Here is a 15,233-nt window from a genome sequence, read left to right as displayed (position 1 = left end):
TTGAATTGCCATTTTAAAAATCTCTCTTTCTGTGAATCCGATCTCCAGTTGGTGCACGAAAAACCATGGCTCAGGATAAAAAGGAGCAACATTTCGGCAAAGATATCATAGGTGAAATGATGAAAGATAGAGGGGAGGGGGAGGGTGGATAGAGGGGAGGGGGAGGGTGGATAGAGGGGAGGGGGAGGGTGGATAGAGGGGAGGGGGAGGGTGGATGGGGGGAAGAGTGGATAGAGGTGAGACGGAGGGTGGATAGAGGTGGGACGGAGGGTGGATAGAGGTGGGACGGAGGGTGGATAGAGGTGAGGGGGAGGGTGGATAGAGGTGAGGGGGCGGGTGGATAGTGAGGGGGCGGGTGGATAGAGGGGAGGGGGAGGGTGGATAGAGGGGAGGGGGAGGGTGGATAGAGGGGAGGGGGAGGGTGGATAGAGGGGAGGGGGAGGGTGGATAAGGGGAGGGGGAGCGTGGATAAAGGGGAGGGGGAGCGTGGATAAAGGGGAGGGGGAGCGTGGATAAAGGGGAGGGGGAGCGTGGATAGAGGGGAGGGGGAGAAAGGATAGAGGGGAGGGGGAGGGTGGATAGAGGTGAGGGAGAGGGTGGATAGGTGATGGGGAGGGTGGATAGAGGTGAGCGGCAGGGTGGATAGAGGGGAGGGGGAGAGTGGATAGAGGTGAGGGGGAGGGTGGATAGAGATGAGGGGGAGGGTGGATAGAGATGAGGGAGAGGGTGGATAGAGGTGAGGGAGAGGGTGGATAGAGGTGAGGGGGAGGGTGGATAGAGGTGAGGGGGAGGGTGGATAGAGGTGAGGGGGAGGGTGGATACAGGGGATGGGGAATGTGGATACAGGGGGAGGGGAATGTGGATACAGGGGATGGGGAATGTGGATACAGGGGGAGGGTGGATACATACAGGGGAAGGGAGGGTGGATAGAGGTGAGGGGGAGGGTGGATACAAGGGAGAGATATCGCTTTCAGCTGAAGAGGAATTAAAAGGAATTTTTTTGTTAGTTTTATTTTTCTTGCCCATTGTAATAATTACCTTCGCTGCCTGTTCAGGCAGTTTCAGAGCTAACGTGTTGCTGTAGTCGGTGTTTACTCAGAGGGGGGGGGGGTCACTGGGAGTATATCATGGTGTTTGTTTGGGGGGGGTTACTGGGAGTATATCATGCTGTTTGTTGGGGGGGGTCACTGGGAGTATATCATGGTGTTTGTTGGAGGGGGGTCACTGGGAGTATATCATGGTGTTTGTTTGGGAGGGGTCACTGGGAGTATATCATGGTGTTTGTTTGGGAGGGGTCACTGGGAGTACATCATGGTGTTTGTTGGGGGGGGGGTCACTGGGAGTATATCATGGTGTTTGTTGGGGGCGGGGGTCACTGGGAGTATATCATGGTCTTTGTTTGTTGGTGGGGTCACTGGGAGTATATCATGGTGTTTGTTTGGGGGGTGGTCACTGGGAGTATATCATGGTGTTTGTTTGGGGGGTGGTCACTGGGAGTATATCATGGTGTTTGTTTGGGGGTGGGTCACTGGGAGTATATCATGTTGTTTGTTTGGGGGGGGGTCACTGGGAGTATATCATGGTTTTTGTTGGGGGGGGGTCACTGGGAGAATATCACGGTGTTTGTCAGGAGGTCAATGGGAGTATATCATGGTGTTTGTTGGGGGCGGGGGTCACTGGGAGTATATCATGTTTGTTTGGGGGGGGGGGTCACTGGGAGTATATCATGATTTTTGTTGGGGGGGGTCAATGGGAGTATATCATGGTGTTTGTCGGGAGGTCACTGGGAGTATATCATGGTGTTTGATGGGGGGGGTCACTGGGAGTATATCATGGTGTTTGTCGGGAGGTCACTGGGAGTGTAGCAGTATTTACTGGGTGATCTCCAGGACTGTGTGTCAGTATTTACTGTGAGTATTATTGAAGGACCTCAAGGGTGTTTCAGAACCTGCCAGGGTGTTGCCCTCTTAGACCAGTCTTAAAGCCACTGATGTACATAATTTTCTGATGTACATGTCACAACAGCACCAGTGACTAAAGACACTGTCCAGTGTAACACTGAGCCATAAAGACCAGGATGGTCCCACATTCGATCGCCAATCTTGTTTAGTGATCGAAGGGGCAAGTCCCCTGGTTCCTAGGCAATGGCTTCCAGCAATTCTGCTTGAAATTGAAGGGAGACTGGTTCAGAATGACTGTTTCCAATTACAGCTAGCTGGAAATGGCTCTACTGAACAGATATCACCCAGATAAAGTGAGTTTGTGAATTGATTACTGGCAATTACTGACCTTGTAACCATGCTTTATAGCATGAAAAGTGAGTGGTTCAAACTGAATATGCTGCTCACTGATGACCATCAAGCATTTTTTTGTCAACCAAAGGACAGCTTTCAACTTCCTAACCATTTAACTAGGCAGTTAGTTTCTACTGGAGATAACTTTGTGACAATTAATGTGTAGAATGTTGTCCTTTAAAGATCTCTTTTCTATTGTGTCATTTATCATTGGTTGATCCATTTCACTATATGGTCCCACAATTTGAATGCAGTTTAGAGTTCAAAAATCTAAAAGGATGGTGTTCAAACACACTGGCCTGAAATCCAGACCAATATTAGGTGTATAGTCCGACATTTAAAGAGCAGAGATTTGCAGTTACACCAGATAGTAGCCATCTCTTATTGAATAAAGTTCCAATATATAAATATAATATTCTTACACCGCCTTACATAAATATATATATTCCATATACAGAGACTGACCACTTTCTAAAATTCATTTTGGCTTGCAACATGGGTTACAAACCTCGACAGAGAAAATAAATCTGTAATAATTAAGTTAAAGGTGTGGATTAGGGTGAATCTTAAAGCACAGAAGAAACCTTGATATGAAGGCATCAGGAGGGGGAGGGGTGCAGATTATATAAGTGGACCAGCTATAGTTTTATGTACAGCATTTTCTTACTGACCGGCTAAGGGAGGGAGATGCTATGAAACTGATGCCTTCTTCTCCCTGAACCCAGTCTAAACATCCTGCACTTCCAGCTCAGACACTGCACAGGTTGAACCCCAGGCATCTGAACCAGCCTCTTCAAGTTCTATTTTCCCTCAGTTTTCACTGACTGACTTACCCAGTTTGAATTTTATGGGCCTGGAGGTTTAGAAAGGGTCTAACAGTGCTGTCACCTCATTTGTCGATCAACCCTAAATAGAAACACCAAGATCTGTTAGAAATAGCACCGTGAAACATACAAAATAAATGGGAGCAGGGATCTAAACTTTAGGTAAGGTCTCGAGGCTCCAAGCTACACAACTATGCAGCTCACAGGAGCAGGAAGTGCGCCACTTCTAGATTAGGCGCAGAGTAAAACTATCTCTATACTGCCTCAACTAGGTTCAGTTTCCAAACGTTCCTCACCTGTTTAAATAGCTGATTCTCAGAAGACAATCGCTACTGAGATTTGGTGCCAAATTTACAGAGCAGATTTTGTGCTGTGGACACTCAGTCACTGAGCACTTATTTCATTAAAGATCTATAACTCCACAAGGGAATGAGATGGGTGGAGCATGTCATGCTGACAGAGCTGGGTTGGGAGATTATAAAAAGGGGCAGAACATAAGATAAAGCTCCGTTAGTATGCGGGCTGTGTGGTACTGAAACACACAAGCAGGGAAGGTCTCAGGTCTATGATCTCCTGGGTTCGGTGACATGGAAAATCAGTTGGGGCGATAAAGATCAAATAAATTGTCCTATGGAATGCTTTAGTCCACAGTAAAACACACCTATAAAACAAAAGAACAAATCCGAGGGGACTGGCAAGGGATTGTGCGTGTATTTAGTATATGGTTTTCCTCCCCCAGTTGGCAGCCTGCCTGACCTCCACGGGATAGTAACAGATGCCCCACTGGATCCAAACACGTATGCCAACTCTTTGGCTCAGAGTATCCTGGGGATGATGGTGAAGGAAACGATGGGGCTGCTGGCTTCCAGCTCCAGTGCAGTGAGGAAACATTCAGTCGCAGCGTCATCGTCACCCTGGGCCTGCAGCACCTCCCCCAGGTTGTTCCATACCTCGTGGGCAGTGGAGTTGACCTGCACGGCGTCGCGGAGGATCTTCTCGGCCAGGCTGTAGCGGCCCAGCTGCTGAAGAACCAGCCCCTGCAATAGAAGGGGGGAGAAGTTTAACAGGCAAACCCCTTTTTAAGTGCAAAAAAAACCTCAAGACTTCATATTCAACATTAGGCAAGTGTTTATTGACTGAATCAGAGACAAACGTATGTTGTTCATTGAATCATACAGCATAGAAGAAAAGACTTGCATTTTTGTAGCGCCTTACACAAACTCAGGACACCCCAATGTGCTTCATAGCCAATGAAGCACTTTTTGAAGTTCAGTCAGTGTTGTAATGTAGGGAAATGCATTTGTGCACAGCCAGCTCTCAAACAGCAGTGAGATAAATGACCAGATCTTCTGCTTTTGCGATGTTGATTGAGGGATAAATATTGGCCAGGACATGGAGAAAACTCCCCTGTTCTTCTTTGAAATAGAACCATGGGATTTTTTTACCTCCACCTGAGGGGGCAGAAGGGATCGCGATTTAATGTCCCATTGTAAATGCGGCACTTCTGACAGTGTGGCGCGCCTTCAGTACTGCATTGGAATGTCAGCCTGAACGTTTGTGGGATTTGAACCCAAATCTTCTGACTCAGAAAGGAGAGTTCTACCACTGAGTGTTAATCCCATTCAGATGGAGGCCATTTGGCCCATTATGCCTGAGCCAGCTCTTTGCAATTAGACCCACTCTCCTGCTTCTCCCCTGGAGACCTGCCAACTTTTCCTTTTCAAAAATATATCCAATGCCCTTTTGAAAGTTAAAAAGCCAGAACGGCCTCGTTCTGTGCTGTATGACTGTATGAAATGTGCTGCGATTATAAAGGGAGCAGCATCTTTTAACAAGAAATACATTTCCCACTTGGTATCCAGACCTTTGCAGCAATGCAGTGGGCTCCTTCTTGCTTTGTAGCTGGAAAAAATAACTCAGAATGTGAAGGGCCTGGGGGAGAATCAACCCCCTGACCTCTCAGCCTCTGGGGTAAACTTCAGCAAAGCAAACAGCTCTGGCATTTAACAATACGGCTTCACATCTTTGCCTCCCAATCTAGTGTCACTATTTTGCAGTTATTTTGCAGTGATTTGATGGAAGGTGGTTTCCTTCCAAACGCACAGCCTGGAAAATTGTAAAAATGTGACCAAATGTGGCAACACTTGTTTAAAAAAAACATAATGCCCATAGTTGAAGATTTGCCAGAACCTGCTGCGATTGTCCTTATTGTGGAGATATCGTAAATATGTACTTACACAGAGGCTAGTTTTTACTAGTGTTTAAGCACCACACCAGCCTTCTCCAATCCTACTTTATTGAGCCCCATTAACATATCCCTCCCATTCCTTTCTCCCACATATGCTTTTCTAGTTTCTCCTTGAATGCACCTATTCTGTTTTCCTTAACTACTCCTTGTGGTAGCGAGTTCCACATTCTAACCACTCTCTGGGGAAAGAAGTTTCCCCTGAATTCTCTATTGGATTTATTAGCGATTATTTTATATCTATAGCCCCTAGTTTTGGATTCCCCTACAATTGGAAACACGTTCTTTACATGTACTCTATCAAACCTCTTTATAATTTTAAGGACCTTTATCAGGTCACCCCTCAGCCTTCTCTTTTGTAGAGAATAGATCCCAGCCTGTTACTACATCTGATTGCTGAATTGTTTTATAGAGATACACTTCTTCCATCTCACATCCTGCTCACATACTGCTCTCCCTGCCTTCTCAATTCACTCATCTCCCCCATCTAATGCTCTCACTTTGGTCCCACCTCTCCTCCTGCTCATGCCTCCCATCCCTGCTGTCACTCTCCCTCCCATTCATTGCAAGGATAGATTGGTGAAGCTAGGACTGTCCTCCTTAAAGAGAAGGTTGCGAGATTTGATAGAGGACACAGTCTCAGAATAAGGGGTAGGCCATTTAAAACTGAGATGAGGAGGGATTTCTTTACCCAGAGGATAGCGAATCTGTGGAATTCTCTATCCCAGAGGGCTGTAGAAGCTCAATCATTGAGCATGTTCAAGACAGAAATCGATAGATACCTGGATACTAATGACATCAAGGGATATGGGGAGAGCGTGGGGAAGTGGGGTTGAGGTAGATGATCAGCCATGATCTAACTGAATGGTGGAATAGGCTTGAAGGGCTGAATGGCCAACTCCTGCTCCTATGTTCCTGGAGGTTCAAAATCATGAGGTGTCTGGACAGAATAGATAGGGAGAAACTGTTCCCATTTGGTGGAAAGGTCGAGAACCAGAGGACACCGATTTAAAGCGACTGGTGAAAGAATCAGAGACGAATTGAGGAAAAACTCTTTTTCACACGGTGAGTGGTTAGGATCTGGAATGCACTGCCTGAGAGTGTGGTGGAGGGAAATTCAATCGTGGCTTTCAAAAGAGAATTGGATAATTATCTGAAAAGATCTGCAGGGCTTGGGGAAAAGGCAGGGGAGTTGGACCAGGTGAGTTGCTCTCACATAGAACCAGCATGGACTCGACAAGCTGAATGGTCTCCTTCTGAGCTGTAACCATTCTTTGATTCTATTCTGTCATTAACCTCCAAGCTCATTTGGCAAACTTCTCTCTGTTGCCTGTCTAATTCATGCTGGCACGTACCCCCACCATCACACCTACTCTGGAACTCTGCTGCAGCAGTGTGCAGGAATCCCTGTTCTTGCAATACATATTCAAGGCCAGACATTCCTGCTTACAGTGTACAGGTGAATTCCATCACTGTGGATCATCAGGTAGGAGAGGGGAGTGATGGCAGGGCCAGTGCTGGGAGTGGTGCTAACTTCCTTCTATAAACAAGAACACTGATCTCAAAATGGCAAACCAGCCTTGTATTACTCCTATAGAGTTGACACAAGCTGTTAAGAGGGTAGACTGTAGCAATGGTGCTTCTTTATAAGGACAAATTCTAGTAGGATATTTTGTGATATCGGGAATGGATCAACACTTGGAATGGACTTCCAGTTAAGGCAGTGGGATCATCTGAGAAATGGTTAATCATTAAGATGGAGTCTATTTCTAGATGGGCTGAGTGGCCTTTCATGTCTGTATGAATCTTTATTTATTATCTTTATCTTATCTATGTAGGATTGGGAGCAGAAGAGAAATGGCAAAGCCAATGTAGACTATAAAATATGAGTGAATAGATTTTATTCCAATGTAATATACACTCCATTGCCATCATTAAGAAAAAGGGAAAGAAGGCAGACACAGTTTAACAGCCCCAATCAATATTCAGTAAACCCTGTGGAAAGTGTCCATGAGTGAGCAACAGGTAGGGCCAGGATTATGCTGTGATGCCACACACAGTGAATTAGTCCACTGAAACTCTTCACTAGGCTTAAAAAGTGAAGAATGGCGACTTGTGAGTAGTGCGGGAGAGTCACCAAATGTTCTTGGAACCGCAAGTCCAACCACAGTCAGGATCTTTAGCAGGGGAAGGTGAGACATACATGGCATACAAAACTCAAAATAGCAAGTTACATTTGTATAGCATCTTTAATGTAGAGAGAATGCTCCAAGATGTTTCACAGCAGTGTGAGGCAAAGGGATATAGAGATAATGGAGTGGGGGGAGGGGCACTGCTTAAAAACCTGGTTAAAGAGGTTAAGGAGCACAAGGTGGAGCGTTGGGAGGGAAACGTCAGATCATGGGGTCTAGGTGGGAGAAGGCATGGCCACTAGTAACAAACAAAGGGAATGGAAAGCTACAAGAGTTTGGAGTCAGTGGAATGGTGAGTTGAGAGATAGCAGAGGTTGCAGAGTTGGGGATGGGGCAAAGCCATGAAGGAACTTAAAGGTGACTGAGAATTTAAAATCCAACGTGTTGAAGGACCAAAACCAATGCACACAAAGCATACAACATACCAAGATATTAAGCCTGAAAATGATGGTTAAACCACTTGATTACTGTATAATTAATCAAACAAACATCATAATCTAAAATCTAAACCTTAACTTAAGTCTATAAAACAAATACTAACACATGTTGAAATGCCTTGTGTACACAGTACATCGGGAGTCGAACACATTCTAATTTGTCTCCCTCTCTCAATGTAAACATTTATTTACAATTCCACTTTTCACTCGCTCCTCATTTTACTCCCAACTGACAGAGTGCACACAAAGAGTTAGGTGTGAGAGCTGCCGAACCAAGATCTTTTATAACCCACCCACGCCAAATAAACACCTCTCCCTAACCACTGCACAGAGATCTGCAGACGGGTTGCTAGGATGCAATCTGTTGCATGGCAACAGCTTAAATCACCATCCAACTGTTTAAATCACCATCCAATTGTGCCAGTCTAAAGGGATGGTTCTGACTGCGATGCAGGGGGAGTGGGGGTGAGGTGGGGGGGTCGTCAGTAAAAGCTGGAAATGATGCAGACATGGAGCCAGTGGAAAGGTGATTATCAGAGGGATCTTCAATCAACCAAATTTCAGTTTCCCACCCTGCACCCCCCCCCCCCCACCCCCACCCCCACAATACCTGGAAATGTATTCCTGTGGATTTGGCTGCCACTAGCAGGTGGTTGAAGAGAACAGCAACTTGGGGGAGGGCAGGAAGCAGGCAATATTCGTTGAAGCTAGGGTTGCCTGGATGAATGCATTCCTGGAGGTTACATTACATGAGATTCCTGTCTCCAACTGCCCCGCTCCCCATGCTTCCACCATTGGTCGCCCAACATGTCCATCATCACAGCACCTCCCTTTCCTACAATTAATCGAGGAAACACTCTTCATTAACCAATTGACCGACTGTCAAGAAGTATCCAAACAAGTTTTTCTCACCATCTCCAATATTTTTATAATTGATGTAGGATGTTCCCGATGGTGGAGGAGTCCAGGACCAGGGGTCACAGTCTAAGGATAAGGGGTAAGCCATTTAGGACTGAGATGAGGAGGGATTTCTTCACCCAGAGAGTGGTGAACATGCGGAATTCTCTACCACATAAAACAGTTGGGGCCAAATCATTAAATATATTCAAGAAAGCGTTAGATATAGTTCTTAGGGCTAAAGGATCAATGGATTCAGGGAGAAAGTGGGAACAGGGTACTGAGTTTGGATGATCAGCCATGATCTTATTGAATGATAGTGCAGGCTCAAAGGGATGAATGGCCTACTCCTGCTCCTATTTTCCTATGTTTCTATGAACAAAAGCGTTTAAAGAAAATGAAAATACATTTTTTTTTTTTACTGCCCCATTGATTTTCTCCTGGATTCAGCACAGCAGTGTCTCAGAGATTAAATCTTCAATTTCTGGATTCTCCAGGACAATCTTCACAGAATTGTTACAGTACAGGAGGAGGCCATTTGGCCCATCATGTCCACACTGGCTCTCTGAAAGAGCAATTCACTCAGTTCCATTCCCCTGCCTACTACCCGTAACCCTGCACATTCTTCCTTTTCACAAAACTGTCTAATTCCCTTTTGAATGCTTCAATTGAACCTGCCTCCATGTTCTCAGGCAGCGCATTCCAGACCATAACCACTCACTGTGTGAAAAAGTTTTTCCTCATGTCACTTTTGCTTCTCTTACCAAATACCTGAAATCTGTGCTCGCTCGTTCTCGATTTTTTCACGAGTGGGAACAGTTTCTCTCTAACTACTCTGTCCAGACCCCTCATGATTTTGAATACCGCTATCAAATCACCTCTCAGCCTTCTCTTCTCCAAGAAAAACAGTCCTAACTTCTCCGATCTATCTTCATAACTGAAATTCCTCATCCCTGGAACCATTCTCGTGAATCTTTTCTGTACTCTCTCCAATGCCCTCACATCTTTCCTCAAGTGCAGTGCCCAATCGGACGTAATACTCCAGCTGAGGCCGAACTAGTGTTGAAGGGTTGGCAATCATAATTGGAACCATCTCTAAGCCCATCTCCTATAGACTAAAATGGAGGAGAATTCTTATGGAGCACTTGTTGAAAAATGTTCCTTCGCCTCCAATCTCTAGTTAGATCAGCCCAGTTAGTGATATTTATCTTACAGCACAGAAGGTGATTATACCACCCATCGTACTTGTGCTGGCTCTTTGAAGGAACTATCCCATATCCCATGAATGACTAATAAAAAAAATCCAATTAGTCCCACTCACCTGCTTTTTCCCCAGAGCCCTGCACATTTTTCCTTTTCAAGTATTTATCCAATTCCATTTTGATAATTACTACTGAATCTGCTTCCACCAGCCTTTCAGGCAGCGCATTCCAGATCACAACATCTCGCTGAGTTACACATAATTCTCATCTCTCCTCTGGTTCTTTCGACGATTAGCTTAAATCTATGTCCTCTGGTTATTGACACCTGCCAGTGGAACGTCTCCCCTATTCAGTCAGTCAAATTCCTTCATGATTTTGAACATCTCTAATAAATCTTCCCTTAACCTTCTCTGCTTTGTTTTTATTCATTCATGGGATGTGGGCATCGCTGGCCAGGCCAGCATTTATTGCCCATCCCTAATTGCCCTTGAGAAGGTGGTGGTGAACAGCCTTCTTGAACAGCTGCAGTCCATGTGAGGTATATACAGTGCTGTTAAGAAGGGAGTTCCAGGATTTTGACCCAGTGACAGTGAAGGAATGGCGATATAGTTCCAAGTCAGGATGGTGTGTAGCTTGGAGGGGAACTTGCAGGTAGTGGTATTCCCATGCACATGATGCCCTTGTCCTTCTAGGTGGTAGAGGTCGTGGGTTTGGAAGGTGCTGTCTAAGGAAACTTGGTGCATTGCTGCAGTGCATCTTGTAGATGGTACACCCTGCTGCCACCATGCATCGGTGGTGAAGGGAGGAATGTTTGTGGATGGGGTGCCAATCAAGCAGGCTGCTTTGTTCTGAATGACGTCGAGCTTCTCGAGTGTTGTTGGAGCTGTACCCATCCAGACAAGTGGAGAGTATTCCATCACACTCCTGACTTGTGCCTTGTAGATGGTGGACAGGCTTTGGGGAGTCAGGAGGTGAGTTACTCGCTGCAGGATTCCTTGCCTTTGATCTGTTCTTGTAGCCACAGTATTTATATGGCTACTCCAGTTTCTGGTCAATGGTAATGCCCAGGATGTTGATAGTGGGGGATTCAGTGATCATAATGCCATTGAATGTCAAGGGGAGATGGTAAGATTCCCTCTTGTTGGAGATAGTCATTGCCTGGCACTTGTGTGGCACAAATGTTACTTGCCATTTATCAGCCCAAGCCTAGATATTGCTCAGGTCTTTCTGCATGGACTGTTTCAGTATATGAGTCACCGCGAATGGTGCTGAACATTGTGCAATCATCAGCGAATATGCTAACTTCTAGCCTTATGACTGAAGGAACGTCACTGATGAAGCAGCTGAAGATGGTTGGGCCTAGAACACTACCCTGAGGAACTCCTGCAGTGATGTCCTGGAGCGGAGATGATTGACCGCCAACAACCACAAACATCTTCTTTTGCGCTAGGTACAACTTCAACCAGTGAAGAGTTTTCCCCCTGATTCCCATTGACTCCAGTTTTGCGAGGGCCCCTTGATGCCATACTCAGACAAATGCTGTCTTGATGTCAAGGGCAGTCACCCTCAGCTCACCTCTTGAGTTCAGCTCTTTTGTCCATGTTTGAAGCTGAGCGGTCCTGATGGAACCCAAACTGAGCGACAGTGAGCAGATTATTGCTAAGCAAGTGCCGCTTTGTTGATGACACCTTCCATCAATTTACTGATAATTGAGAGCAAACTGATGGGGCGGTAATTTGCCGGGTTGGACTTGTCCTACTTTTTGTGTACAGGACATACCTGGGCAATTTTTCACATTGCCGGGTAGATGCCAGTGTTGTAGCTGTACTGGAACAGCTTGGACAGGAGCGCAGCAAGTTCTGAAGCACAGGTGTTCAGTACTATCGCCGGAATGTTGTCAGGACCCATAGCCTTTGCAGTATGCAGTGCCTTCAGTCGAATCTTGATATCACGCGGATTGAATCAAATTGGCTGAAGAATGTGATGGTGAGGACTTCAGGAGGAGGCCGAGATGGATCATCAACTCGGCACTTCTGGCTGAAAATTGTCGTAAATGCTTCAGCCTTATATTTGGCACTGATGCGCCGGGCTCCCCTGTCATTAACAATCGGGATAATTGTGGAGCCACTTCGGCTATTTGTTTAATTGTCCACCACCATTCACGACTGGATGTGGCAGGACTGCAAAGCTCACATCTGATCTGTTGGTTATGGGATCGCTTAGCTCTGTCTATCACATGCTGCTTACGCTGTTTGGCATGCAGTGGTCTTGTGTTGCAGCTTCATCAGGTTGACATCTAATTTTGAGGTATGCCTGGTGCTGCTCCTGGCATGCCCTCCTGCACTCTTAATTGAAACAGGGCTGGTCCCCCAGCTTGATAGAGTGGGGGATATGCCAGGCCATGAGGTTACAGATTGTGGTTGAGTACAATTCTGCTGCTGCTGATGGCCCACAGCGCCTCATGGATGTCCAGTTTTGCACTGCTAGATCTGTTCAAAATCTGTCCCATTTAGTACAGTGGTAGTGCCACACAATCCTTGGAATCCTTGGCATCACATGGCAGGACCATAACTCCAACGCAGAAGTCCTCGAGGTGGCCAACATCCCCAGCATATACACCCTACTGAGCCAGCGGCGCTTGGGATGGTTTGGCCATGTGAGCCACATGGAAGATGTCCAGCGAGCTCGTCACTGGTATCAGACCCACCGGCTGTCCATGTCTCCGCTTTAAAGATGTTTGCAAACGTGACATGAAGTCCTGTGACATTGACCACAAGTCATGGGAGTCAGTTGCCAGTGATCGCCAGAGCTGGCGGACAGCCATAAAGGCGGGGCTAAAGAGTGGCAAGTCGAAGAGACCTAGCAGTTGGCAGGTAAAAAGACATAAGTGCAAGGAAAGAGCCAACTGTGTAACAGCCCCGACAACCAATTTTATCTGCAGCGCCTGTGGAAGAGTCTGTCACTCTAGAATTGGCCTTTATAGCCACACCAGGCGCTGCTCTACAAACCACTGACCACCTCTAGGCTCTTACCCATTGTCTCTCGAGACAAGGAGGCCAAAGAAAAGAGAAGAGTGCCACACAACACGATGGTGGCTATCCTCAATGTGAAGACGGGACTTTTTCTCCACAGGGACTGTGCGGTGGTCACTCCTACCAATACTGTCATGGACAGATGCCTCTGTGACAGGCAGATTGGTGAGGATGAGGTCAAGTATATTTTTCCCTGTTGTTGGTTCCCTCACCCCTTTTCGCAGACCAAGTCTGGCAGCTATGTCCTTTAGGACTCTGCCTGCTCGGCCAGTAGAGGTGCTACCGCGCCACTCTTGGTGGCGGACATTGAAATCCCCCACCTAGAGTACATTCTGCACCCTTGCCACCCTCAGTGCTTCCTCTAAGTGCTGTTCAACATGGAGGATACTGATTCATCAGCTGAGGGAGGGCAGAAGGTGGTAATCAGCAGGAGGTTTCCTTGCCCATGTTTGACCTGATGCCATGAGACTTCATTGGGTCTGGAGTCGATGTTGAGGACTCCCAGGGCAACTCCCTCATGACTGTATACCACTATGCCACCACCTCTGCTGGCTCTGTCCTGCCGGTGGGACAGGACATACCTGGGGATGGTGATGTCTGGGACATTGTGGTAAGGTATGATTCGGTGAGTATGACAATGTCAGGCTATTGCTTGACTACTCTGTGGGACAGCTCTCCCAACTTTGGCACAAGTCCCTAGATGATAGTAAGGAAGACTTTGCAGGGTCGACAGGGCTTGGTTAGCCATTGTCGTTTCCGGTGCCTGGGTCAATGCTGGGTGGTCCATCCAGTTTCATTCCTTATTGACTTTGTAGCAGTTGGATACAACTTAGTGGCTTGCTAGGCCATTTCAGAGGGCAGTTAAGAGTCAACCACATTGCTGTGGGTCTGGAGCCACATGTAGACCAGACCAGGTAAGGACAGCAGATTTCGTTCCCTAAAGGACATTAGTGAACCAGATGGGTTTTTACAACAATTGACAATGATTTCACGGCCATCATTAGACTAGCTTTTTAACTACAGATTTTTATTAACTGAATTCAAATTCCACCTTCTGCTGTGGTGGGATTTGAACCAATGTCCCCAGAGCAATACCCTGGGTCTCTGGGTTAGTAGTCCAGTGACAATACCACTGTGCCACTATCTCCCAAAAAAAAAAAATCCCAGCTTCAGTCTCTCCGGATAACTGAAATCCTTCACCCCTTGTATCATTGTGGTAATTATGCTCTTCAGCCTCTCCAAGGTATTAGCAACACTCAACACACTTATCTGTCTGTTTTTTTTTGATCATTTGTCTTAAATGGTTAACAGCTCCTTTGCTTGGGGAGTCAGTAACAAAGTGGGCCAATTTTTTTTTTAATGTTTTCATGGGATGTGGGCATCACTGCCAAGGCCAGCATTCAATGCCCATCCCAAATTGCCCTTGACAACTGAGTGGCTTGCTAGGCCATTTCAGAAGGCAGTTAAGAGTCAACCACATTGCTGTGGGTCTGGAGTCACATATAGGCCAGATCAGGTAATGATTGCAGATTTCCTTCCCTAAAGGACATTAGTAAACTGGATGGGTTTTACAGCAATCCATGATAGTTTCATGGCACCATTACTGAGACTAGCTTTCAATTCCAGATTTTTATTAATTAATTGAATTAAATTCCACCAGCTGCCATGGTGGGATTTGAACCAGTATGCCCCCAGCATTAGCCCGGGCCTCTGGATTACCAGTTTAGTGACATCACCACTCTGCCACCATCTCCCTATATTTTAAAATTGCAACTAAGAAAAGTACAGTGAAGGGCTGCCACAGACAGTGGCTTTTAAGGGAAAATTGGATAAATATTTGATGCAGAGCAGGGCTCTGGGAAAGAGTAGGACAGCAGGGATAAGTATTGCATTATACTATAACCAACATCACTAAAAAATGATTATGTGGTCATTATCTCATTGTAGTTTGTGGGCGCTTGTTGTGCGTAAACTGGTTGCCCAGTTTCTTAACATAGAGGGAACAGAGGGATACGGACCCCAGAAGTGCAGAAGGTTTTAGTTTAGGCAGGCATCAAGATCGGCTCAGGCTTGGAGGGCCGAATGGCCTGTTCCTGTGCTGTACTGTTCT

The 15,233-nt window shown here is 46.3% G+C and overlaps 1 protein-coding gene across 2 annotated transcripts in view; it reads right to left on the bottom strand.

Moving 5' to 3' along the window:
- Positions 1-484: 484 nt before the first annotated feature.
- ttc7b (tetratricopeptide repeat domain 7B) overlaps positions 485-15,233 on the bottom strand; it is a 358,122-nt gene continuing 343,373 nt past the window's right edge. Inside the window, exon 20 of one of the 2 annotated variants that reach the window (XM_068038566.1) lies at positions 485-4,155. In XM_068038566.1, the coding sequence (XP_067894667.1) occupies positions 3,934-4,155 (222 nt within the window). In that variant the 3' untranslated portion in view covers positions 485-3,933. Of the gene's footprint in view, positions 4,156-8,763; positions 8,828-15,233 lie in introns of those variants that run through there. The other variant, XM_068038567.1, reaches the window with a different exon arrangement.

This window comes from Heterodontus francisci, chromosome 9 (assembly GCF_036365525.1).
Source record: "Heterodontus francisci isolate sHetFra1 chromosome 9, sHetFra1.hap1, whole genome shotgun sequence".
NCBI classification, from domain to species: domain Eukaryota; kingdom Metazoa; phylum Chordata; class Chondrichthyes; order Heterodontiformes; family Heterodontidae; genus Heterodontus; species Heterodontus francisci.
This window is presented reverse-complemented; position numbering and strand designations above follow the sequence as displayed.